This window comes from Phocoena phocoena, chromosome 12 (assembly GCF_963924675.1).
Source record: "Phocoena phocoena chromosome 12, mPhoPho1.1, whole genome shotgun sequence".
In the NCBI taxonomy this organism is placed as follows: domain Eukaryota; kingdom Metazoa; phylum Chordata; class Mammalia; order Artiodactyla; family Phocoenidae; genus Phocoena; species Phocoena phocoena.
Genome location: NC_089230.1, coordinates 13,183,554 through 13,210,712, shown reverse-complemented (window position 1 = coordinate 13,210,712; position 27,159 = coordinate 13,183,554). Strand labels below are relative to the sequence as shown.

The following is a 27,159-nucleotide window of genomic DNA, read 5'->3' as shown; positions in this document are numbered from 1 at the left end:
TCCTCCATTTCTTGATCTAACATTGGACACAACATTGCCCTGTAGAAAGAACCTGACCTTTAGCAGTCGATGTGTCCTTCTTAATCAACTGTCCTTTAGGACTGTTCTTTAAAAATTGGTTTCAGAGTTTCCATTATCAAGAACCATTAAAATAATGCCATTTTAAGATGAAGAGAAATGGAGAAAATGATAGGAGACTTGGTGCTAGACTGTTTGCCATCTGTCTTAGGCATGACTAATGTCTGTCCCCAATTTTACTTGGTCCTGCTCTAAGTAATACAGTGGGTTCATTTAAGGTAATAAAATACAGGACTTATTTGCTCTGGATCAACGTATATATATATATATATATGTGCTGGAGAAAAGCTCTAAAAGGAAAACATCAAGCTTAACGTGAGGGGTCATGTAGAGACATGTTCTTTTTCACTTTTACAATTCTTGTAATATTTTGAACTAACAATTCCACTTTTTAAACAACTAAAGCCATGAAGAGAACAGAATGCATATACAATGCTTACTGTGGGAGTCTTGATCAAAGCTGAAATATTTTATGGGAGAAAATTCCAGTAGCCTATGCTAAGAATACTAAAATAAGCATATAAAATCTTATTAGAGATTGTCTCGAATAGTGACGTTGAGAAGAGAGAAATACATTTGGTATACTTCAGAAAATAAGGAAATATGCCCTCTTTGTGTGGGGGTGGATTTTTTTGGTTTGTTTACAGGGGAGTTTGGGCAGTGGGGTACGGAAAACATTGCCTACTGCCCTTTAACGAGCTTACCTACTGGTTCATCATCATGGCTATGTGTGGGGACTCTTTTGGAAGACAGTCTACTTTGAGTAAACAATTGGTTCTTAGGGAGAATCCTTGAAATGGTTGCAAATAAGATGAAAACTTTGCAGTAGCTATGGTAACTCTGGGGTAGAGGCTGATCACAAAACCACATATCTTTACACAAACACTCAGCTGAGGAATTAATAAGATGTTTAAATTTAATACAGTATGACTGTATTATACTGTATTAAAGTATAGGCTCAAGAAAGAACCACTGTCATTGGCAAAGGCAATTCATTATTTTAATATTCTCACATTGTACTATCAGCTTTTCCTTGATATTTAACAATTCTACCTCAAATTTCCCAGGGCAAAAATGGAATCAGCTTCCTTCAGGTTCTGAAGAAAATTGGTAAATTATTCTTTAAATGTGTCATTTTTCTCAGTCAAAATACCATGGTAAAATAATACTACAGCTTTATTTAGGCGTCAACAACGATTTACAAATATGTATGAGACACCTGATTTATGCAACGGTGTCTGGGTTGGAAAGTCAAGATGAACAAGACAGAGGCTCTGAAACTGAGGAGCTCTGACAGTTAAATAGGCATCACAGAGCATTGCAATGAGAGTTGAAATAAATGTGTTGGCCAGATGGAGACCTAGACAAGGAGAATTCCAAGCAGAGGGGGTAAAATCGTGTAGAGTTGTAAAAATGCATGATATCAATGCAGAGCAAAATGGACAAATCAGACGTTTCAGGATAGAAGCAATAAATTAGAATAGTCAGTGAGGTGTGGTTATGTAATGGGCCAAGAAAACAATGAAGTGGACTCCAAATCTCAAAGATATCTCCTTTATGACGATTTTGGTTTTCCAAGCTTTATTTTCCCCATTCATAATGGGGACAAAGGTAGTGACCTACTACACAAGGTTGAAAGCAAAGACTAAACACTTGTGACAAAAAGGAAAATTATTACACATGCTTAAATTCAGTGGAAGGGAAAATTGGTGGCATATTAAAATGGCAATTCCAAGTTTACCGAAGAGTTTTTTATTTCAACTAGAGGGAATAAAAACTTACACCGTGCTGTTATTATAAAACACTTCCGCATACAACACCTTACCATTTCTTCCTCACAACAGTCCTGTAAGGTAAGCAGGGGCTTTGTTATTAATCATTCCCATCTGATTTAAGGAAAAGCAGTCACCGAGGTTGACTTACTCGATACCCACAACTAAAACATACCAGGCCTAGCAATGGAACTCACACCTTCCGACGTCTTATTTCATGCTCATTTTCGCTGTGCAATGCTTCTTCTCTTGATATAGAAGAATTAATTGTGGTATTTTACCTTTTCAGGTATTTAGAGAAATGGATTGCTCTTAAATGTCTGGAAAGGGTAAACCTCTTATCACAAACCCATGTCTTGAGGGCACAGCCCCTTATAACAACATTACCGCACAGCTGCCAGTCTGCAGGAGGTATTGCCCAGAGGACTGAATATACAGCAGATATTGGCAAGGAGCAACTTCTTGATTGCCAGGAACTTGAGATTGCCAGGGAAAAAGGAGCTGTTACAGAAGGTTTGACAACAAAACCTGACAAGGGGAAGAAGAGGTGGTGCCACTCATGACTCCAGAACAGATGTTGTTACTGCAAAGAGCATCCCTGGGACATACAACTCGCTCCCACTGGCAAAGACAACTTTGGGAAGAAGGGAAAGGAGAGGTGCACTGATGCATTGCTTAGAAAGGGCTATAAAAAGGAAGAAAAAAGGGAGCAGAAGGCGGGACAGCCATATACGATCTATAATTTCAGACATATAAAAACTCAGTTATAATCAAACCTATGTCTTGAACCTCATCTCTTTCATTTCTACATTTTGGTAGAACAGCTTGGTTTTGAATGGGGTATGTAAGGATGGGAATGGTGGTTAGAAATGTGTGTCTGGAATGTTATACAACACTTGTCTCAAAAAACATTGCCCCTAGGGTTTCCCTGGTGGCGCAGTGGTTGAGAGTCCGCCTGCCGATGCAGGGGACACGGGTTCGTGCCCCGGTCCGGGAAGATCCCACATACCGCGGAGCGGCTGCGCCTGTGAGCCATGGCCGCTGAGCCTGCGCGTCTGGAGCCTGTGCTCCGCAACGGGAGAAGCCACAACAGTGAGAGGCCCCCGTACAGCAAAAAAAACCAAAAGACATTGCCCCTAGAAGTACTCCTATTTTTCATAATCGTGTATCATATATTATAAAACAAATGTTTCATTTCGTTTAAGCTTTTATTTCATAGATTTAAAGCCTATCAGAAGTAAAATAACCCGATATTAAAAATCTGTCCACTAGAGGGCTATGTTGCCTTTATAAATATAATATTTTAATCAACTCAATAAAACTGAAAGTTTCTAAGTTTACCCTTGTTTGGAAAAACAATCTATTCTTACATGTATGGGGTTTTGATAATTACATCTTTCTAAGGACTTTGAAAAGAGTCATCAAATTTTCTGTGAGTGAAATATACTCAAAAGGGATAAATTTAATCTTGACAGGTGTGCATAATTACACCCAGTTTTCCTTTTTGCTATTTAGGAAATGTTCTGGATACTTCCCACCCTAGGTCATTTAATATAGGAATACTTTAGTCTTAAAAAAGGGTCAGGCATAATCCTATTAACATCGTAGTTATCCTTTCCAATAATTAGCTGTTTGAACTCTAATTATGCCTCTTGCTGGGGTAATATAGATCTTGGGTGATACATTCTTAGAACAAATTAATTAGAAAAGGTTTTTAGCTACCAACAGGCAGGACATTTTTTTGTTATTTAAAATGTTTTCAAAGAGCCACTGTGAAAGTGGATTCTCCAAAGGATTTCAATCCCAGTTTGGGTTGTATGTAAATGCTAATTGCTTCCTTTGCTGCATGGAGACTGAAAACAAAATCACTTTGTCTTCTCATACTCGCCCTCTGCGCTACCAATTTCCCTCTATACGTGCTTCAGTTGGAAAGGATGGGTTTCAAGAACTCCCTTTTTCTATTGGTATTAAATTTTTATTTCAAACTCTAAGCCATGTATTTTAAGTTCATGGATATTCATTTGGTCTAAAATGCCAACTGCATTTAACAAGTTATTACCTGATTAAAATCTGGATCTACTATGTCAGCTGATGTTCAGTTAAATAACCAAAGCCTCCTATTTGGCATATATAGAGTTTCTTTTTTTCCACCTTAACGTTAAGAGAATTATAGGATTGAATATTTAGATGTACTTTCTATAACATATACCAATCAACAGAATCCTCTACTTCAGTTCTCAGGTTGACTGAAATCCTATTTTAAGCTCTTCCTTCAACCCACTGTAATTTTCCCTGTAAGTCATAATTAAGTTAGTGGATGCTTTTGTGGGAAAGCAAATATCTTGGATGCGAAAAAGCCAAATGGACTTTTATTTAGTTAGTAGACACTGTTATTAAAATGGCATGTAATCATCCAGATCTTTAAATGCATCAGTTAAGTTGGAGCTCAAGCTTCTAGCTTTAGTTAACTTGTGTCTCTATTATAAAAAGGACAATGAAAATGTTAAAACCCTAGCAGTTGACTCAGAAAAACATCTGCTTGCTGGCAGGGTCACTTACCCATCCACCCATTCATTCTTCCCTGGGGATTTTCCAGTTACTGTGTGTGTGAGTATGTTTGGGCTGAGGTGGGAGCATCCCTGAGAACAACTATGATTGAAGGCAACAGTCCTGATCTGTGGGGAGACTTTATCCCAGGATGTGATGAACTCACATCGCTCTGTGTATCAATGAGCGTGTGGTCCGTGCTCCGGGAATGCCAAGTTATACCTGTGCTGGTTCATGTGAGAGTTGGGGAGAAAGGGCCAGGGATACCGAATGCAGAAAACAGGTTCTGTTACATTAACTGACAACATGGAAATAGAACATGCTAAGCATACAGTGGCCAAAGTCTGGTAATTTCCTTTCAGCCTGAGACTTGCAAATAATATCTATCAATAAAGGATTATTCAGGGGTTCCTGAAAGAAACTGCACCCTAAAGTAACTGTTGTGAATCCCATCTTACAGATGAAGAAGCTGAAGCTCAGAGAGCTTGAGCAGCTTGCCAGACATTTCACAGTTATGTGTTATGAGACTGAGATGCATCCAGGTCTAACTCCAGTGTGGTTTTCTTCCCTCCCCAGTGCTGCCTCTTGAAAGTAGGCTTTATATGAGGAAGGCATGTTATTACAATTTGTGTGTAATCTTTAAATATGGCAAGACCACATCTATTCACAATGAAACATATGAAGTTATTATTCAACTATTATGAAATTGGTCAATTAAAAGGGTTTTGTGCTACGTTTCTGTATACAGAAAAGTAGCAATGGCAGAAATTTGCTTTCTACTTAGGAGCACATGTTCCCAGGCATGAAATGTACATTAATATATAGTATATCGATATTTGAAACAAAGATATGAATTTTATAGCATCGAAAATTATAATATTTATAAAACCCAATGAAGCAGAATTATTATACAGTCAACTTCGTATTTGCTAGAAGTGGATTTTATTGTCTTATCTGACAAGTAATTAGTAATTCTTGAGTGATGTCCTAAAACATCAGGCAGATTTTAATAGGTCTACCTGGCCTAGACCTAAATACGTTAGGCTTAAAAGGATTAATAAAGAGTATCTACCAAACGTAAGGTAGATAGCTAGTGGGAAGCAGCCACATAGCACAGGGAGATCAGCTCGGTGCTTTGTGACCACCTAGAGGGGTGGGATAGGGAGGGTGGGAGGGAGGGAGACGCAAGAGGGAAGAGACATGGGAACATATGTATATGTATAACTGATTCACTTTGTTATACAGCAGAAACGAACACACCATTGTAAAGCAATTATACTGCAGTAAAGATGCTAAAAAAAAAAAGAGTTCCAATGAGAGAGATGAAAATTATTAATTTCAATCAGATGTAGCACAACTATGACATTTTATAGATAGGTTAGGGGGAGCAAAATGTCATAAACTCAGTTTTTGTATTATTATTGATTTGCAGAGGCTGGGATGGGTGGGCAGTTCTTAACCTTTGTCCAGACAGCTAATATATTTGGCCAGGATTTAGAAGGGCTGGATTTCACATTGTTTTAGAAATTGAATAATTTGCTTTGATTAAATCAGAAAGGGATCGCTGGCTTCCCTCAACTTGAATCTTCACCCCCCAAAGATCAGGGTGTCTCAGTGCCTTTGAAAAGGGCTGCACTCAGCAGCTTTTCTCTCCGAATTCTTCTTCCTCGTGCACCCTAAGGAGATGCTTCTTTCTCACAGAGTTCACTGATAACTTCCTGGTAGGCCAGATGACAAGAAGTTTTATGATTCTTATCGCATCAGACGTCCTTCGTGTGTTTGCAACATCCATCATTCCCTTCTGTGTGAAAGTCTTTACTGTCTGGGCTTCTGTGCCAGCGCAGTGGTGTGTTTTGTATGTTACCTCCAGACTGTCTAGTCTCTGCATTCCGTGTTTGCAGAGCTGCACTGCTTTCTCTTTAAAGGCTTTTAAAAAATTTTTATTTTTATTGGAGTATAATTGCTTTACAACACTGTGTTAGTTTCTACTGTACAGCAAAGTGAGTCAGCTGTATGTATACATATATCCCCTCTTTTTTGGATTTCCTTCCCATTTAGGTCCCCGCAGAGCACTGAGTTCCCTGTGCTATACAGTAGGTTCTCATTAGTTATCTATTTTATACTTAGTATCAATAGTGTATATATGTCAATCCCCATCTCCCAATTCATCCCACTCCCCGCTTCCCCCTTGGTATCCATCCATACATTTGTTCTCTATGTCTGTGTCTCTATTTCTGCTTTGCAAATAAGATCATCTATACCATTTTTCTAGATTCCACATATATGTGTTAATATACGATATTTGTTTTTCCCTTTCTGACTTACTTCACTCTGTATGACAGTCTCTAGGTCCATCCACGTCTTTACAAATGACCCAATTTCATCCCTTTTTATGGCTGAGTAATATTCCATTGTATATATGTACGACATCTTCTTTAGCCATTCCTCTGTTGATGGACGTTTAGGTTGCTTCCATGTCCTGGCTATTGTAAATAGAGCTGCGATGAACATTGGGGTGCATGTGTCTTTTTGAATTATAGTTTTCCCTGGATATATGCCCAGTAGTGGGTTTAAGGGTTTACATTTGAGGTTTCAGCCTGTAGCTCACTGCTCTTCATGCTGGGCCATCCTTTTTATCTCCTGTATATTGTATGCTGATGACTCCCTGATTGTTATATCTAATCAAGACATGCCCTGCAAGCTTCAAAATCATTTCCACAGCTAATCCTTGGGTACCACACACGGAGCGAGCCCAACCCACCATCCTATCCTGGCCTAAACCACCTCCTGTTCCAGTGTTCTCTCATCTGATGGGCTTACCATCAACCCGGCCCCTCAAGCAAAGCAATGGCGTTATCCTTCCCTTCTCCTTTACGTCTACTGCAAATTCTTGACAGTACTTCCTTTTCCTTGAAACTGGAATCTCTCCATTCCTTTTAATCACCTTTCATTTTGAGCCCCTTGCATCTTTCACCAAGACTATTACAGAAGTCTTCTAATATGCTTCCTGTTTCTGTCCTGTCCTTCCACACACTTTCCATTGTCTCCACAGGGATATACTTCAAACATAAAATGGACTTTGTCCCCTTCTCACTTAAGCATGTTCAGTCACTTCCCATAACCAAAAAAGGTGTAAAGTCTTAACGTCTTAATATGCCATAAAAGGCATTTTATTACCTGTCATTGTGTCTCTAGTCTTCTATTTTGTCCTTCTTGACTTTATATCCCAGTAGTACTAACCAGATTTTAGCACTCCCTCCTGGAATCCTGGCCTTTCTCTACTACTAACTGCTACTACTACTAGTACTAGTACTGCTACTAACACACACACACACACACACACACACACACACACACACACACGGGAATGAAGAACATGGTGCATAAGAAGAAATCTGGTGGTTCCCTAACATGCGTTAGCTGCTGCATCGTTATGCTAATGAGAGGAGAATGTACCTGTAATTTTTGAGAAACAAAATCTGTGATACAAATTTCCATATTTTATAAAGTAGACTCAATTGGAAAATCCAAATTCCATCAACCATTCAATACCTTATTATTAATTAAACACCTACTATGTGCCAAATACTATGTTATAAGCCAAAATATACTTTTAGTTATTTTAAAACTTTAGTATACGTTTAGGAAAAGGCCCAGTGCCAACTGACTGATATGAATGGCTGTGAATTCCACTATAAAATCCATATAGCATAATTTTACTGAAGGCCTTCACCTAGAAAACAAAAACGCATGTCAAACAGAAGAAGAGTCACTAATATGAAAACCAGCACAGTGAGCTGGGCGTCAGACCAGCCCCCCAGGTATGCAGCCTTGTGCAGGGCAGAGGGAGGCGTGGCCATGGGGATGACCAGCATCGGCCCATTGCCAAGGTCATTGAGAAGCTCCACCACATCCTGCCCTTTGAGACCCAGATGGCCCTCACCCACCCCACCACAACATACAGTCAGTCAGCTGAGATTGAGAGATCCTCCCCGGATATGACCCTGAAATGACTCGAAGCCAACTGGGGTATGTGGGCCCGCGGACGGCACTCAAGTCTCGGTGCCAAGTGCTGTCCTTGGACGCGCTGCCCAGTCTCTTCGCCTACAGTCTGCTTCCTCCTGTCACTTTAGAATTCTGGGCTTCTTCACAGAGCGAGGCTCCTCTCACCATCCATCCTCTCCCCTCCTGAGGACCCATCTTTGTTTTCTTTGGAACGCCCTTTCCATGTCAGAACTCTCCTACATCTCGACCTGGTAAGGCCCACGTCCTCTCCCCGCCCCACCTGGCACTCCGTCTTTCCGAGGCGTCTCCTCTCCACTCACCACAGGGCCAGGCGGGGGCTGGCTCTTGCTTTCTTCTAGCTGGAATTAATTTAATCTTCTTTCTCCATTCTGTTTTGGTTCTTTCTACTCTCTTAAATGAAATTGGGTATAATATTTTCATCTAGTATTTTGTTTTCTTCACATCCATTTTTCCATTGATGGTCTAAGCACTGCAATGTGACACTCAGAAAAAATGTACATTTACAGTAAACAGAGTCAAAAAGGAAGGGATAAAGAAGATGTGGTTCATATCTACAATGGAATATTACTCAGCCGTAAAAAGAACGAAATAATGCCATTTGCAGCAACATGAATGGACCTAGAGATTATCATACTAAGTGAAGTAAGTCAGACAAAGACAAGTATTATATGATATTACTCATTTGTGGAAACTAATTTTAAAATAAATGATATAAATGAACTTATTTACAACACAGAAACATACAGATTTTGAAAACAAACTTATGGTTACCAAAGGGGGAACATAGGGGGGAGGGATAAATTAGGAGCTTGGGATGAAATACAAACACTACTATATATAAAACAGATAACCAACAAGGACTTACTGTAGAGCACAGAGAACTCTACTCAGTATTCTGTAATAACCTAAATGGGAAAAGAATCTGAAAAGGAGTGAATATATGTATATGTATAACTGAATCACTATGCTGTACACCTGAAACTAACACAACACTGTAAATCAACTCTACTCCAATAAAATTTAAAAAAGAAGAACGGTGTGCCTTCCTTGGAAAAGGGTCGAGGCATTCTGTTGGCAGAGGCAGCTTGAATCTTAAACTTTTCTGGAGGGTGACCTAGGGAGTAAACCAAGTGTTCATGTCCAGGTTCAGTTGCTTGTTGAGCATTTGTTCCCTGTCAATGTAGAGGCAGGGAGAGTCTGGTGAAAGCTAATGACATCGACAGTACCAGGCAATAATTAGCATTCAATCAGCTGTAAAGGAGTGAATAAACAAGTGCATGACACAGAGATGGTCCATTGTGCCAACGTCCACTTTTTGGTTTTGTGTATATGGCCTGGGAAACCTGGGTTCATTTTGGTACATGTCTTCTGATTGTGTGCCTTTAAAAGATGGTATAAGTTATAGAAACTACTGACAAATTTTACCTATGACATGGTGAGATAGAGTTTTCAAAACTAGAATTCTTTGTAAGTGATATTTTTGATGGTCTGGTTACACGTCCTTTGGAAATCCTATGCAGATAAGTTGTGCTCCCATGTGAGATGAATCAGGTCTCTGAGGGTGACAGCTAGAGAAAAGACTGCTCGTTCACTGGTGCCTTAGATGAAATGATTCAACTTGCATGTGTGAGCAGATTTATTTCCAGGGGGTGGTTTCTTTACCATGGAGCAGACGCAGATTTTGTTCTTCCTTTGAAAAAATATCCTTTGGCTTTTAAAGCATGCGTTTTAGTGTTTCCACTAGCAAAGAGCTAAAGTGTGACAGTGTCAGAGGATAAAATAGGACATTATTTTTGCACTGTTTTGAATTATAGAGGCTGTGGTACTTGTTAAAAATGGAGGGAGGGGCGACCAAAAGTATGTTTATGAAGGGCTTAAAGTTTACTTAGATCTGTTCCGTGGTCTGGAAACTAACGTGTCAAAAGGGAGATAATTTTAGCTTTCACAGGACTATTTAATGTAGTAACGTTCTGGCCAATTTCTCCCGAGAAGAATGGAGACCATCCGATGCAGTGGATGAAATCTTGTAGGCAATACATAGTAGTGCATGGGACTGTGAATTTCATTTGAAAAGTGTTGCTTAATATAATTCTTGAAGAGTTTGCAAAGTAAAAAGCTTTGGAATCAGTTCATATCCAGCCTGGAAATGAAAAGTTTGGAAGTGTTCTCTTAAAATGGACAAAACAATGGACTGGGATGTTAAGAGACTTGCATTTTAGTCCCACTTCTGTCGTTAATGAGGTTAGTGACAGTAGGCAAGTCTTCAGTTGCCTTATCTGTAAAATGAGGCACAGAGTTTTCTGAACATTAGTTTTTAAGTGAGGACATTTTTTTCTTCCAAACAAAAGCTTATACACTAATCTAGTAAGTAAAGTAGCGAAAGAGAGAACCCATTCCCTCGGAAACTGCAGGTGGCGAGCCTAAGGCTGCCCCACCCGAGTGATGCCCTCACCACCACGCAGTAGCGTGAGAAGCCAATGGAACGTTTTGGAGGCATGGTGTCTGAAGTCTGTTGAGTTCTCATTTTTTATAAGTAAACAAAGCAATCTGTTTTTCTTGCTAGGACACCCCTGGGAGCAATGAGGAATTAAAGCAGAAGTGGATTAGCACCTAGAGATTTCCTTGAAAAAAATACTCTGAGTTATTTTGGTTTAACCTCTGATGTTAGGAGAGGAGGGTTCAAGGGACAAGTTGGAAATTAGCTTTAAGCTTGCAATGCGTTTTGGAAGCTCTCCCTTTCTACCTCCTTTTTGTGGCACCTTGTTTTGTGAGCACAACGCAATTTCTGGTTTCCGACACACTTTCACAGGTGTCTGAACTACCTCATGGATTCACACTGTCGGCAGTTTTGCAAGGATCCCACATCTTTGAAAGGTTTCTTTCTCATAAAGAAAAGGGAAGAGGGTTAACAACCTGAAAAGGCAGGTCATTCTCTTTGAATCCTGATATAAGGGGAACATTGTTTTGACAATTCTGAATCTCTAGACACGTGATCTTGACAAAGCTCTCCTGGTTGGGAACAGCTTTGTCCCATGTGTAGAAGGGCTTGCAAGCTTACAGACTGTCTGCTTGATGGCCAAGACTCGGGCATCCATGACTTATTTGTGTAACACAGGTTAAACGGTCTCAACCTCATTCCTTTGCTTTCTCTTCTTGAAATGGAGGGCTCTGGGGAGAAAAGGGAGATAGATGGATTTGGGGAAGGAAGTGGCTCCTTGACAGGGACAGAGGACGTCGTGAAGTAATCCTAACTTTTGAGATTTTTGAAGGAAACTGTGGAACTATTCAGCAGTTATGTATTTATGCTCTGTATCACCACCCAAAATGAAGCATAGTGGTAATTTTATAAAGGCAGGAATAAATTTAAACATGAGAGAGGAGCTGATGATGAAATATGAATGAGAAATGCAAATTTGAGGAAAATACTAAGTTGTTTTAAAAACCCATCATGTGAGGCTTGAGTGAGGTATTTATATTTATTACTAGATATAGAAATTTATTTTCTTAGCACTCTGTTCCCTTAAAAGGAGGTAAAACCAGCTACATGGTAACTATTCCTATTTACGAATGACAGTTACTTCATACTTTTATTTCTAACTTTTTGTCCCTAAATTACATTATTTTTTTAGTGTTTCTTTTTGTTATACTCCTTTTCCCTAGCCTGGAAAATTTGAAGAACATTGCTTTCTTTCTTTCTTTTTTTTCCACTCTAATAAGACTTTACAATTTTTTCCCCCTAAACTCAAAATACAAAAATTATGATGCTCTAAAAATGCATGTGTAAAGGACATCTCCATTTATACTGAGATAACAGAGTTACAATTAAAATGCAATTTCACTTTCATTCTTGTTTTTTAAAATAGTTGCTTACGTTAGAAATTACCTTACCTATCATTTGTCATGTAAAGAAGGCATACGTTTACAGACTCTGCGTTTTATGGCCTGGACTTGAGTGTCCATGACTCATTATTAGCAAACATAGTTCTTAAAAATACTCTCTCGTCTAAAACTAATAGAACATGCATCCAAGGCACCACGTGTTTAGGGTCCAAATACCTGTCGCCCTAGACGTGTGGAGAGTTAATGCAGCTTCCAAAAGCTGTTTTGTTCTCCATCCATAGTCTGTGTTCTGTGACAATCTGATGCTCACGAGCTCACGTTGACTATTTTGTTATTTAATGTGCACTTTAAGAATTAATAAAAGCAAGTCTTGCTAAATATCTGTAGGACAGATAAAAGCAAATCTCACTACACATCTGTTTGACAGCAAATATTGCACAAAAAACCTTCAGCGTTTGGTGTGTTAATCCTGAAGCATTAATTCAGAAATACGTTTTTGCAGGCAAACAAAATCATATACTAATTACTGGAACATGGCGCAGAGCAAGTGAGAACTAGAAATATAATCCTCAACATGATGTAACAATATATTTGTGACCTTTCATATGAACTTTAAAATAAAAGTTTTCCTTTCCAAGATAATTTTTTGTATTGTATCTACAAGCTGATCTTTTTAAAAAAATATACATGGTTTGAAGCCACATCTTCTTTAAAGAGATTTTATTTTCCCAATATGAAGTGTTCCATAGCCCAGTAACTAACTCTTATTAAATGCATACTATGGGTCAGGCACTGTTCTCAGCTTGTGTGGGTTTTACTTCATTTAATGTTTAAAGCAATCTTATGAGGTAGGGATTCTTATTACTGTCATTTGATAGATGAGGAATCTGCAGACACTAAGCAACTTGCTGAAGGTCAAACAAATAGTGAAAGATGAAGAGCTGGAACCCAGGCAGTCTGACTCCAGAACCACCATGTTAAGTCACTACCCCGTATTGCACAGATTAAGACCAGAGCTAGCTGATCTCTTGAGGAATGAGAGAGAAAAATATGACACAGTTGCATTGAAATAGTTCTCTCCTCTAGGACTCTGTTGCCTCCATCTGAAATGCTGAATTTGAGGCTTAAGAATGAAAGAAAAAGGAATCGTACATGACTTTCCCCAAAAAAGAATCATCATCTGGGAAGCAATTTTGATATCTATAAAAACTACTTTAAACGTTCCAGATTGCTACAGTATCGGATGGTTTTTCTGGAAATGAAGTTTCCTAGAGAGCTCAGAGCTTGTTCAACACCAAGGCTGCCACTGGAGCATTACATATTTCATCTTCTCTTTTGGCCACTGTGATAGAACATTATGCCACTATATCATAACACCAACCATCATAATATGGACATTGAGAAAGTGTAGAGATCATGTGTGAGAAGATGACTCAAGCATCTGGGCCTTTCTTTAGGGTTTTGAAACAGGCCATGGAGATCCAACAGACCACTGCTAACCCAAAAGATCCACCTGTGAATTGGATCTTACAGTACCCTGAAACGTGTGGTTCTATGGAAATTCCATTAAGTCTAGCATCCCCCCCCCCGCTCCCGCCCCGAGGAATCTCATCTTTGTAAATCTCAGGACTCTGGGTCTCACTGATTTTCTTATTTGAAGACTTTGGGAATTTGGAACTAAAGCAGGTTTTCTAAGGTGCCTGAACCATGGACATTTAGTACGAGACAGGACCTTGAAAACCAGCTTGTCTGGCTCTTCATCACTTTGCCGGTGAGAAAACCAAAAAGCAGAGATTACAACTTTGTCTGATGTCCCAGAGCCTGTCAGGGACAAAACCGCAATGGAAAGCAGGTTCTCTGGCTCTAAGTTCAGAGTTTTGAATGAACTGACTTGGCCTTCACACCCATCATAGCCCCTGGCCTTTTAGATCTGTGGACATGAGTCTGTGGCACTTCTTTTAATGTCCTTTTCAGGAGTCTATGGCTGAAGTTGCAACCCAACTCTGTGACAGAACAATCAACACCACGTGGAATAGCAGAGAACTAAAACACTACCCTGAATACTACATACAATACTACTAGAGATTATATTAATGTTCTTGTACCTTCTGTAACATGGGAGAATGTTGTTTACTGTTCAGTAAATATATAGCCATAATCTTATCTTTACCCATACCTTTAAGAAGCACGGGTGGAGAAAACCATGATATAAAACAATTTTTCACTCTTTACCTTACTACCAATTTCATTGTAGATTTTGAGGAAATATGATATTTTGCTTATGGAAATGTGTGCATTAAACCAACGATCGTTTCCAGTAATTCCTACTTGTAAAGGAAGAAAAAAGGACAGATTGAGAAGTTTCTATGGTCCCGAGAGCTGACGTGCAGGTTCACGCCAGTTATGACCCAGCTCAGGTGTGGTATCACACGGATAAGAAGACATACCAGGAGCAGCTGCAACAACAGCACCAACAAAAGCAACACGTATTGTTGGGCCTCTGGTTTCCAGGTGCTTGAGACACAGCAGGTGTTTCTTCATTCTGTGACTGTTGCCTTTTTCGCATTTCAGCTACTGCAGTGCCCAGTTGGCTGAAAGAAGAGAGAAAACATAAGGTCTGAAAAAATTATGATAAGGGTAAGTTGCCTGTGCTGAAGGAAGCATAATTTAATTGAGGGGTCAGGAAAAGATCGTTTGAGAAAAGGTAAAAATGAATAAGCGTTAGCAGTCAAGTTGAAAATTCCCCAGAAATTTTTTAAGGCGAACATTCTAAAAACTTTGGGAACGAACTTCTACCATTATCTGCTACATACAATCTTGGTAAGTGTTGCCACGTAATCAGAATCAGTTGGCAAGGTAAATATGATAAGGTTTGAAAATTTATTTTTAACTTCCTTCTGTACTCAAGGATGATTACACCTGCTTGCCTTTATGAACACCTTTAAATGGTTATGGGGGTATGAATAACTCGTTTCTCTGTTCTTATTTACAATACAGCTATTTGAGCTTTACAAATCATTGCTGCAAGGTTTCTAACTCTACAACATGGTGAAGAACAGTTTGTTTTTGGTCCTCTCTCATCTCCTTTTAAAACATACAGTCTCCTTTTTGGTACTCTGGCTCACCGTCCAGGGGCCTTCTCTTGATAGTATGGGCAAAATGCCTTACTCTGTGTTAGGTGTCCCTGTAGCAAAGGCATCACCTCCCTGTCCTGCACTGCTCAAAATTTATTTTCATTTAGTAGATAACCGTGGAAAGACTAAACATTTATCAAATCCAGGAGAATCACTTTGGTGGAATTTATATATCATGGCAGATAAGAAAAATACTGAGGTGCAGGCTGCCCTACCTGTGACTTTACAAATGCAGCCAAGTGAGTTGCTACAGATTTATAAGACCAACACTGATCTAGGAGTTAGTTGATGATAAAAAAATAAAGTTTTATTTAGTAGACTAATATAAAATTTAGCACGAACTTTTAGAAAAAGGAATGAATTCTACTGAATAATATTTTCACAAATACGCAATGTATGTAAATCACACGTATATATTGTCATATGTGTGACTGAGAACAATACTTGTTAAAAACATAAAGTACTTTGAGCTTTCTTGGCAGTGTGAGCTCATGCTTTAAAAAACACATTTTCAGTTCTGAATACAATGATAGATACTTTAAAAAACACTGTATTCTTAAAAATAAGATAAACATCTCTTTAGACCAGAAACAGATGAGAAAACCACAATGGTAGATAAATGGGGGTAAAGTCATAGTCATTTTGTAATTCAGGTATGGGAACAGAAAGGTGCAAAGGTTCAAAACTCTAGTGGGGTAAAAAATGCTCCACCACGAGTAGTGGGAGACCACAGTTCAGACCGGAGTTTTACCTGAATAAAATCAGCGGCTGGGTTTCTGCCACTCATAAAAAGATGCTAAAAAAGCTATCTGTACCATCAATGGTACCTAGCTGCAGGAGAGAGGGGATGCATAGAGAGCCAATGAAACCTGACCTAAGCCAAACAGCCCACAGGTTCTGTGACTGGGCCAAGGATGTCTCCAAAGCCATTCCTGGATGGGAGGAAATCCTGAGATGCCAGTGAAAGAGCTACTTTGGGACTGAACGTCTTGGGGGACTAGTGGAGACAACTGAGAAGCATTATAAAGAGTGAGAGTGAGAAATACACCTCTTACTCAGTGTGTTGCCTGAAAGCAAAAAGTCCAATTAACACTAAAAACAGAAAGCCAACTCAACAATCATGAAATGACTATATTCCTGAGCAAATGCAAATAACAGAATCATCCAAAATTAGTGTAATAAACATATGTTTAATATAAACAATGTGATAAAGGAAAAAACTGTTCATATAAGAGAACAAGAAATTATAAGAACAAATATAGGCAAAAATGAAACAAGAATAAACAGAATGAAAAATGGAAAATATAGAAACAAAACACATAGCCATTAAAAAGATTCAGATGGAATAATAATTTCCCAAAGCCACCCCCAAGAGAATAAGTGTCAAGGACTGTACCCAGAATCCAGTGAAAAGAGATAAAAAGATGAAACATAAAAAAGGGAATTGAGACAAGCATAGCAGTAACATTGAAAGACTCCCCTATGTGTCCAACAAGATTTTCATCATCAGTAGAGTATTAACGGAGAATATTAATGGGAAGTATATTCAAGGATACTGGCTGGAAACTTTCCAGAATTGGAAGGAAAAAACAAACAAAAGCCTTACATTGAAAGAGCATATCACATGCTCAGCAGGATTTATAAAATAAAAGTAAATCCACACATATATGCATAAAAATAGAACCACAGAACTCCAAAATAAAGATATAAGCTGAATTATCCACAGAGGAGTAACAAGCACTGACAGCAAAACAGTGCAGCAGTCAGACAAGAAAAAGAAATAAAAGTTATCCAGACTGGAAGGGAAGAGGTAAAATTATCATTATATACAGATGACACGATACTGTATATAGAAAACCCTAAAGACTCCACACAAAAACTACTAGAACTAATAAATGAATTCAGCAAGGTATCAGGATACAAGATTAACACACAGAAATCTGTTGCATTTCTTTACACTAACAATGAAATATCAGAAAGGGAACGTAAAAAACAATCCCTTTTAAAATCACATCAAAAAAATAAAATAAAATACTTAGGAATAAATCTGACCAAGTAGGTGAAAGACTTATATGCTGAGAACTATAAAACATTGATAAAGGAAACTGAAGATGATTTAAAGAAATGGAAAACTATCCCATGATCTTGGATTGGAAGAATTAATATTCTTAAAATGGTCATACTACCCAAAGCAATCTACAGATTTAATGTGATCCCTATCAAATTGCCCATGACATTTTTCACAGAACTAAAACAAATAATCCTAAAATTTATATGGAATCACAAAAGACCTAGAATTGCCAAAGCGGTCCTGAGGAAAAAGAACAAAGCTGGAGGCATAACCCTCCCAGACTTCAGACAATACTACAAAGCTACAGTAATCAAAACAGTATGGCACTGGCACAAAAACAGACATATGGATCAATGGAACAGAATAGAGAGCCCAGAAATAAAGCCACACACCTAAGGTCAATTAATCTTCAACAAAGAAGGCAATGATATATAATGGAGAAAAGACTGTCTCTTCACCAAGTGGTGGTGGGAAAGCTGGACAGCTGCATGTAAATTGATGAAGTTAGAACACTCTCACACTATACACAAAAATAAACTCGAAATGGCTTAAAGACTTAAATAGAAGACAGGACACCATAAAACTCCTGGAAGAGAACATAGGCAAAATATTCTCTGACATAAATCATAGCAATGTTTTCTTAGGTCGTTCTCCCAAGGCAATAGAAATAAACACAAAAATGAACAAATGGGACCTAATCAAACTTATAAGCTTTTGCACAGCAAAGGAAACCATAAACAACCAAAAAGACAACCTACAGAATGGGAGAAAATATTTGCAAACAATGCGACCAACAAGAGCTTAACTTCCAAAATATACAAACAGCTCATACAACTAAACAACAACAACAAAAAATCCAATCGAAAAATGGGCAGAAGACCTAAATAAGCAGTTCTCCAAAGAAGACATACAGATGGCCAATAGGCACATGAAATGGTGTTCAATATTGCTAATTGTCAGAAAAATGCAAATCAAAGCTACAGTGAGGTATCACCTCACACCAATCAGAATGACCATCATTAAAAAGTCCACAAACAGTATATGCTGGAGAGGGTGTGTAGAGAAGGGAACCCTTCTACACTCCTGGTAGGAATGTAATTGGTACAGCCACTATGGAGAACAGTATGGAGGTTCCTTAAAAAACTAAAAATAGAGTCACCATATGATCCAGCAACCCCACTCCTGGGAATATATCTGGACAAAACTCTAATTTGAAAAGATACATGCACCCCAATATTCATAGCAGCACTATTTACAATAGCTAAGACATGGAATCAACCTAAATGTCCATCAACAGATGAATGGATAAAGATGTGGTATATATGTACAATGGAATACTACTCAGCCATGAAAAAGAATGTAACAATGCCATTTTCAGCAACATGGATGAACCTAGAGATTATCATACTAAATGAAGTAAGTCAGACAGAGAAAGACAAAAATCATATGATATCACTTATATGTGGTATTTAAAATATGATACAAATGGACTTGTTTACAAAACAGAAAGAGACTCACAGACATAGAAGACAAACTTACAGTTACCAAAGGGGAAAAGGGGGGTGATAAATTAGGAGTTTGGAATTAGCAGATACAAACTATATATAAAATAGATAAACAACTAGGTCCTACTGTATAGCACAGGGAACTATATTCAATATCTTGTAATAACCTATGATGAAAAAGAGTATGAAAAAGAATATATGTACATGCATAACGGAGTCACTGTATAACTGTATGTATAGCTGAATCACGTATAACTGAATCATTCTGTACACCAGAATCTAACAGACCACTGTAAATCAACTATGCTTCAATTTTAAAATGTTTTTAAAAATAAATGTAATCTAATTATTGGGGGATAAAATATATAGAAGAAAGCACTACTAGCTTCAGAGCAGGAAAAGGATTTCTTACAAAACCAAGCCAAAAGGGAAAAGATGATTTTTGATACAGCTGATTTATCAAAAACCTTTGAACAAATAAAAGAACATAAAGTAAAAAAAATGAGAACCAGACTGGAAAATACAGAGGACTAATATCTATAGCATATACGTAACACATCACAGTTTAAAAATACAAATAACCTAATAGAAAAATAGGCAAAGGAAATGTGCAGATAGTTTACAGAAGAGGAAAACACAAATACCCCAGATTAGATGAATAGATGGTCAAAACTAGTGACTAGGGAAATTTAAATAAAAAAAATTATTTCATATCCAAATTTCTGACAGGTAAAAAGTCACACAATACCAATCTGGGGAGAGAACTTGGGTAATGAAAAGCTCTCATACAATCATTTTGAAGAGTAACATTGACTATGTAACTATGTAGTTAACAATATACATAACTTATAACAAATTCCACTTTCATGTTTATACTTTGAAACTGTATAAGGTAATAAAAATACTGTAATTAGTGTCTTCATATGCATATGAAGACACTAATTACAGTATTTTTATTACCTTAAATTAGAAACAATCTATATTTTCATCTTTTCAGGAATGAATACAAAATGGTGAAGTCACTGTATGGTGATACATAAAACAGCACTTAAAATGTATAATTTAAATCTATATGAAACAATTTGGGAAGACTGTAAAACAATGTTGAATGGAAAAAATAGCTGCAAAATATTAGATACAGGTCTTCCCTGGTGGCGCAGTGGTTGAGAGTCCGCCTGCCGATGCAGGGGACGCGGGTTCGTGCCCCGGTCCGGGAAGATCCCACATGCCGCGGAGCGGCTAGGCCCGTGAGCCATGGCCACTGAGCCTGCGCGTCTGGAGCCTGTGCTCCGCAACGGGAGAGGCCACAACAGTGAGAGGCCCGCGTACTGCAAAAAAAAAAAAATAAAAAAAATAAAAAGAATTAAAAACAAAAATTAGATATAGCCTGTATCATTAACAAAATTTTCATAAGTATACAAAATGTAAATCGTATTTTTTTTCTGGATAATATATACAGCAAAGTGATAAAAACTCATGAACAAGATCCATGACTTTGGTTGATACTGGGGAATTATGATGGGAAGGTGATTGGAGGAGACAGAATTTTAACTTTATCTGATAATTTTTTTAAAAATCTGAGGCAAAACAAAATACTAATATTTGTTAAATTGGGGTATTGGATGCAGGAGTATTTTTTTATTGTCTTTTGTACTTATATATATATTTTTCTAAACACACACACACATGCACACACACATACAATATAGCTTTATATAAGACAGTGATCAGAGAGGGTTTTCCTTCTGTTGTGAATTAATTGTATCTTCCAAGAAATGAAGAGAAAATTCTGATCTCACTTCCAGTTGTGCACAATTTTACCCCACGTTGCTTCTTCCCTTTTTTCAGGATTGGATGCAATGATCAAAACCATCTTTATGCAACAAAAGCAAGAATCAACACGCAGAACTACATCAAACTAAAAAGCTTCTGCACATCAAAAGAAAAAAATAGACAAAATGAAAAGTCAATCTACAGAATGGGGGAAATATTTGCAAACCATATATGGATAAGAGGTTAATTTCCAAAATACACAAAGAACTCATACCACTGAATAACAAAAAGACAAACAATCTGGCTAAAAATTGAGCAGATGAACTGAAGAGACATTTTTCCAAAGAAGACACATAAATGTCCACCAAACAGATGGAAAGATGCTCAACATCACTGATCATCAGGGAAATGCAAATCTAAACCATAATGAGATATCACCTCACACTTGTTAGAATGGCTGTCATCAAAAAAGGATGAGAGATAACGTGTTGTCCAAAAATGTGGAGAAAAGGGAACGACTGTGCAGTATTGGTAGGAATGTAAATTGGTTCAGCCACTACAGAAAACAGTATGGAGATTCTTCAAAAAATTAAAAACATAACTACCATATGATCCAGCAATCTCACCTCTAAGTATATGTCCAAAGGAAAAGAAAACATGATATCAAAAAGATATTTGGTAGTGTACATATGTCAATACCACTCCCTCACTTCGTTGCTTTGTGACCACTTAGAGGGGTGGGATAGGGAGGGTGGGAGGGAGACACAACAGGGAGGGGATATAGGGATACATGTATATGTATATCTAATTCACTTTGTTATACAGCAGAAACTAACACCACATTGTAAAGCAATTATACTCCAATAAAGATGTTAAAAAAAAGAAAAAGATATTTGCACTCCTATGTTTATTGCAGCATTATTCACAAAAGCCAGGATATGGAAACAACCTAGGTGTCTATCAACGGATGTATGGATAAAGAAGGTGTCACACACACACACTGGAATATTATTCAGCCACGAGAAAGAAGGACTTCTTGCCATTTTCGACAACATGGATGAACCTTGAGGGCATTATGTTAAATGTGATAAGGCAGACAGAGAAAGACAAATACTGTATGATATCACTTATGTGTAGAATCCAAAAAAGCTGAATTCATAAAAACAGAGTAGAATCATAGTTACCAGAAAATGGGGGGGGTGAATTGGGGGGATGTTGGTCAAAGGGTACAAACTTGAAGTAAGAGGATGAATAAGTTCTGGAGAGCTAATGCATGGCATTGTGATTATAGTTAACACTACTGTATTGTATATCTCGAAGTTGCTAAGAGACTTGATCTTAACTTTTCTCACCACAAAAAAAGAAATGATAATTATGTGATGGGACAGAGGTGTCAGCTAACACTACGGAGGTAATCATATTGCAACATATAAATGTATCCGATCAACACACTGTACACCTTAAATTTACAATGTTATACGTCAATTATATCTCAATTAAAAAAAATCTTTACAGTTTGAGCAATGAGCCAAATAAAACAAGATGAAATTTAAAAGGATAAATATAAGGATATGAACTTAGATTTTAAAAAACTGCAGAAGACTAAGATGGGAGAAACATGGCTTAATAGGAGCATATCTAGGTGATTTACTGGACAATAAATTCAGTATTAATCAACAGTATGATGTAAACAAAATAGTTAATGGAAGTTTAAAATGCATTAATAAAAACACGTTTTCTAAAACAAACTGGTGATAAGTCTTCTCTGGGCTGGTTAAATGATTATGTTCAATTTTGGCCCCCATAATTTAAGAACGAAAATGAAATTTGCTTAGAAAACTAGAAGGAGAGTTAAAAAAAAACAAAACTAAAAAGAAAATCTCATAAGAATACTACTCTTAGAAACAAAAGTGTTTAAAGGAGATTCATATAATCAGAATCATAATAATCTAGCATTTGAAGTGATACCAAGTAGAAGACAATGTCAGTCTGCTTTGTAAGATCCCAAATGTTAGAAGATGGCTTTATAAACAGAAGCAACTGAGAGAGTTTTGCTTTCACAAATAGAAAGTCTGTCCAATACTCAGGCAAGATCTTAATTTACCTGTGAGGTTAGTATCAAGTCAAGCTTTCTTGAGCATTCAAGCCAAGGCTGGACATTCGGAAAGAGGTTGATCTACAGGGGTCTTAAATTTACATGGATGGTTAGACTGAGAGAACTGTTCTTAGTTCTGAAGTTACTGTTCTTAAAATGGGCTGCCCAAGCTGAGAACTCTCTTCAAAATACAGTTGGGAGGGAGATGAGGAACCCCTGTTATTTTTTCAATTTGTACTCTTGTCGATCATATTGTCAGTCCTTGAGTATTTCCTGGTATTTCTTCATCTTTTTTGTTTACGTATTGTTTCCCAAGTGGGTTGTAAAACTCTAATGGGGAAGGAGAGAAAAAATATATTTCTCATATATTGGTTTTCCTGGAATTTAGCAATGTTTTCTGTCAATAGATGCTCATGATATTGTACATCAACTATACCTCAATACAAAATATTAGATGCACAATAAATTTTGAGTATTGATGATGGTGAGTATGAATGATTTCTCTGATTATTAAAAATATCTATTTTCCCAAGGCAGAAATTTGGGAAGTTTCGGAAGTTACCTAAGGCAGAAATATGGAAGATTTGCATACAAATTCTTATAGCTCTAAGACACATTATTAAGTTTCAAGAGGACTCCAAGTCCTTTCCCAAATCATCTTTCACAGAGGATGGGAGTAAACTCATATTCAGGACGTCTAGAGAATTGAAGCCTGAATGGCCCACTGTAATGAGAACATTTACATTTTATCTTAGATGAAACATTCATACTTTATCTTAGAGACCCACAGAAAATTTGCTTGGTATTTTGATATATTAATGCATAAACATAAGACTAATTATTTTACATATCCTAACTTTAGAAGAAAAAGGATATTCCTACATCTTTCTTAATGGTCAAGTTGCTGCTGCTGTGAGATTACCAATTTTGGAAAATTAGGCTGAATTGGAAAAGAACTGACTCTGCACTCAATATTAGTGATTTATCATCTCACTCTTGGTGTAACAATATTTCTAGAACTCAAACTTAGAAATACACCAATGACAATATCCTCCATCCCCACCGCCAAGCTGCGCTACAATACAGTGATTAAACAACTTCTGGAGTTGGGCTGTGTCCAGATCTTGCCTCTATCATCAACTGGTTGCCCTTTGGTTAGTTATTTAATCTCTTTGTGTCCCAGTGTCCTTATCTGCAGATAATTATTGATTATAATAGGACACATCAGTACACCGTTACTACTATAAGGGTTAAGTGGATTGAACATGTAAAATACTTGGAAAAAATCCTTGTACATACAGTAAGTACTTAATAGTGACAGCTCTCTCAAGGTAATGCTGGAGAGCATTGTTCATGATGTCGCCCAAAAGTTGGTGTGGTACAATGTTTTCAGGCTACAGATGTTGAAGATTTCCACACTTTCTTCCTGCTGAGAGCTCATTTCACCTCTTATAGGATGGGTTGTACAGTTTTTGTGTCCATTGGTTAGACTCTTTCTAGCTCAGGGATCTATACAAAGGCTTATTCAGTGAAGAAAAATGGTTGGATTTTCATTTCACCACTAACACTAATTTTTATCACATGTAAATGAACCGAGTCTCAAGTGACTCACAGTATCCACAATCAACTCCTACCCCACAATCACACTTCATTATAATTGCAGCCATTTTGTCATGTTTAGTGAAAGCATTCAGTTTTGTCATATAGTTGTTGATTCAGTGTTTAGCCCCCAAAAGGTATTTGCTAAATAAGCCAAATTTGTGAGGCCCTTTTTAGCACTGGGATGGACAAGGAAGCAATTCACCACGTACTGATATTTATTCTTAGTTGTGACGTATTTTCCCTGTGAAGGAAAACAACCCACTCCTCAATTTAAAATGTCTGATAACTACCCTGCTTCAGCTAAGCCAGCATATATCTATGTCACGGAGCAAGCTTTCAGTGTCACTTCCTGTCTCATGACTTGTTCATCTAAAAAGATGATGAACTAAAAAGAGTGGCATCCAAACCAGTTTTCCTTTTTTTTTTGTCGGGGGGGGGGTGGTGCGGAGAGGGATAGTTTTTAGTGTGCTGTTTTCAAAAATCACCATTTTATGATTACATTAAACTATGAAAAATTCAAGAAGTAAACTCTTAGTGCATGAAGAGAAAATAATTACTAAAAATAGGACTTGGTCCGCTCTTTTGGTGGTTAGAATCTGGTTCCATCAGTGAATACATCCATGCAGTTCCTTTCCCTTGGTTATCCATGAAGCTTGCTAAAAATGCCACATTATGTTGAGTCAGCAATTCTCCATGTTCATGATACTTTCATACATATTTATAAACACATAAATATGTATCATAACATATAAATATATAAAAAGACTAAAAATTCGTTCCTCCTGTGCTTTCCTCTATCATTAAAGTACAGAATGAGAGCCATGTCAGTCCTCTTCCTGTTTTGGCTCCTGAGCATCTGTCGGACAAGCTGAAAAGCATTATTTGACAGGGCGGTTTGCAAAGGGCACCTTGTGCTGCTCAGCTGCTACGTTTTGTCCCCAGAAGATTCAGCCATTTCCATTCCACAGAACATCACAATTTCTACTCTTGTGATTCTGCACTTCTATCAACTTCCTATTTTCTTCTTTTGACCATGCTTTTTAGAGTGTTGCAGTAAGAGAGATCTGGACTGGAGTCACAAAGGGCTGCCTTGTACTGGCCACGAGGCATTAAGTTACTTAACGTCTGCCTCATTTTGTAAAATGGGGAGTGATACTTCACTCAGTAGTTGTAAGGATAGAAAACATATATATTGCTATTATAACGACTAACTTTAGCAGTGTGCCAGGGAAACAGCACTCAATAATCTGTAATCACAATCATTGTTCCTATTATTATTACCTCTAGACCTGTCTTCATATATATATATTTTTTGTGTGTGTGTGTGTGTGTGTGTGTGTGTGTGTGTGTGTGTGTGTGTGTGGTACGCGGGCCTCTCACTGCTGTGGCCTCTCCCGTTGTGGAGCACAGGCTCCGGACGCGCAGGCTCAGCGGCCATGGCTCACGGGCCCAGCCGCTCCGCAGCATGTGGGATCTTCCCGGACCGGGACACAAACCCGTGTCCCCTACATCGGCAGGCGGACTCTCAACCACTGCGCCACCAGGGAAGCCCCTGTCTTCATATTTATTTACCAAAAAATACCTGATGATTTTCTTCAAAATTGTATGATGACATTTTAAATATAACTGCAAAGATGATAGATTTACTTGGCAGTTGCCAAGGTTCTCATATGAAGAGTTAAAACTTGGGCCCTTGCCATTCAAAATGTGGGCTGTGGGCCAGAAGCATCACATTCCCTGGGAGGTTCATAGGAATGAGGATGTCAAGTCCCACCTCAGATGTACTGGATCTGATTTTGCATTTTAACAATACAGAACAATACGGACTTACAAGTGATGGATATACATTAAAGCCGGTTCAGGCCACGCTAAGTTGTGAACTTGAGGCATCGTGATCAGTGTGTAGAGGAGGTATATTCATGAGAGTTGGAAAGACATCGTGTATTCTAGGGAAGCACCCGGTGGAAGGAAAGACCACAGAAGGCTTGCTGAACTGCTCCTCGGTCAGGTTCATTCACTTGCCGTCCTCTCTCTGTCTCCTTTCTCCCCACTCAGTGTCACACAGTACTGTGTACCTTCCACTTTGAGCTGTGATTGTGTACAAGCCTGTTTATATTAGAACCGGACTCTGACATCGTAAAGAGTCTCACCTGTTTTGGCATCCCCAGCAGCTGGTGGAGATGCTTCCTCACGGCAATCTTTGCAGACCCTTCCAGCCTGTGGGAAGGTGCCCAGCACTGCTTGACCTTCTCTGACCTGTAATTCCATATTGTTTTATAGCTTTGCCATTTGTGAGTTTTTCCTACAAGACTGTGAGCTCTTTGAGGGCAGAGTCTGGGCCATTTACCTTGGTACTTTTGATACACATGAAATAATACTTATGTGTTTCAGTTAAGATTCCACTAAGAACTGATACTTTGTGAGCTGGAGCAGGTCATAGAAACAACCCTCTATTTTGCTCCAAGGGAAAGTGTTAATTTAATGAGGAGAAATTTCTCTCATAAAGTTTATCTCCCTTTTGTTTCTTCTTAAAATGTTGGTACCTACTCATGTTTGTGTATTTTGGAATCTAATATAAGCCAGTACTTAATTCCATACATAAATGTAAAAATTAGCTATTTTGATGCTAATATCATCAAAATGATAGGTGGTAAAAAGCACCATATTTTCCAGGAATTTCACCACATACATAAGCTTGAGAACCAGTGAGGTCAGT

General features: G+C 38.0%; 1 protein-coding gene across 1 annotated transcript in view; it reads right to left on the bottom strand.

Moving 5' to 3' along the window:
* Positions 1 to 27,159, bottom strand: part of RGS17 (regulator of G protein signaling 17) — an 81,889-nt gene that overhangs the window by 14,037 nt on the left and 40,693 nt on the right. Inside the window, exon 2 of the mRNA XM_065888852.1 lies at positions 14,711 to 14,854. Within this exon, the coding sequence (XP_065744924.1) occupies positions 14,711 to 14,829 (119 nt within the window). The 5' untranslated portion in view covers positions 14,830 to 14,854. The remainder of the gene's footprint in view (positions 1 to 14,710; positions 14,855 to 27,159) is intronic.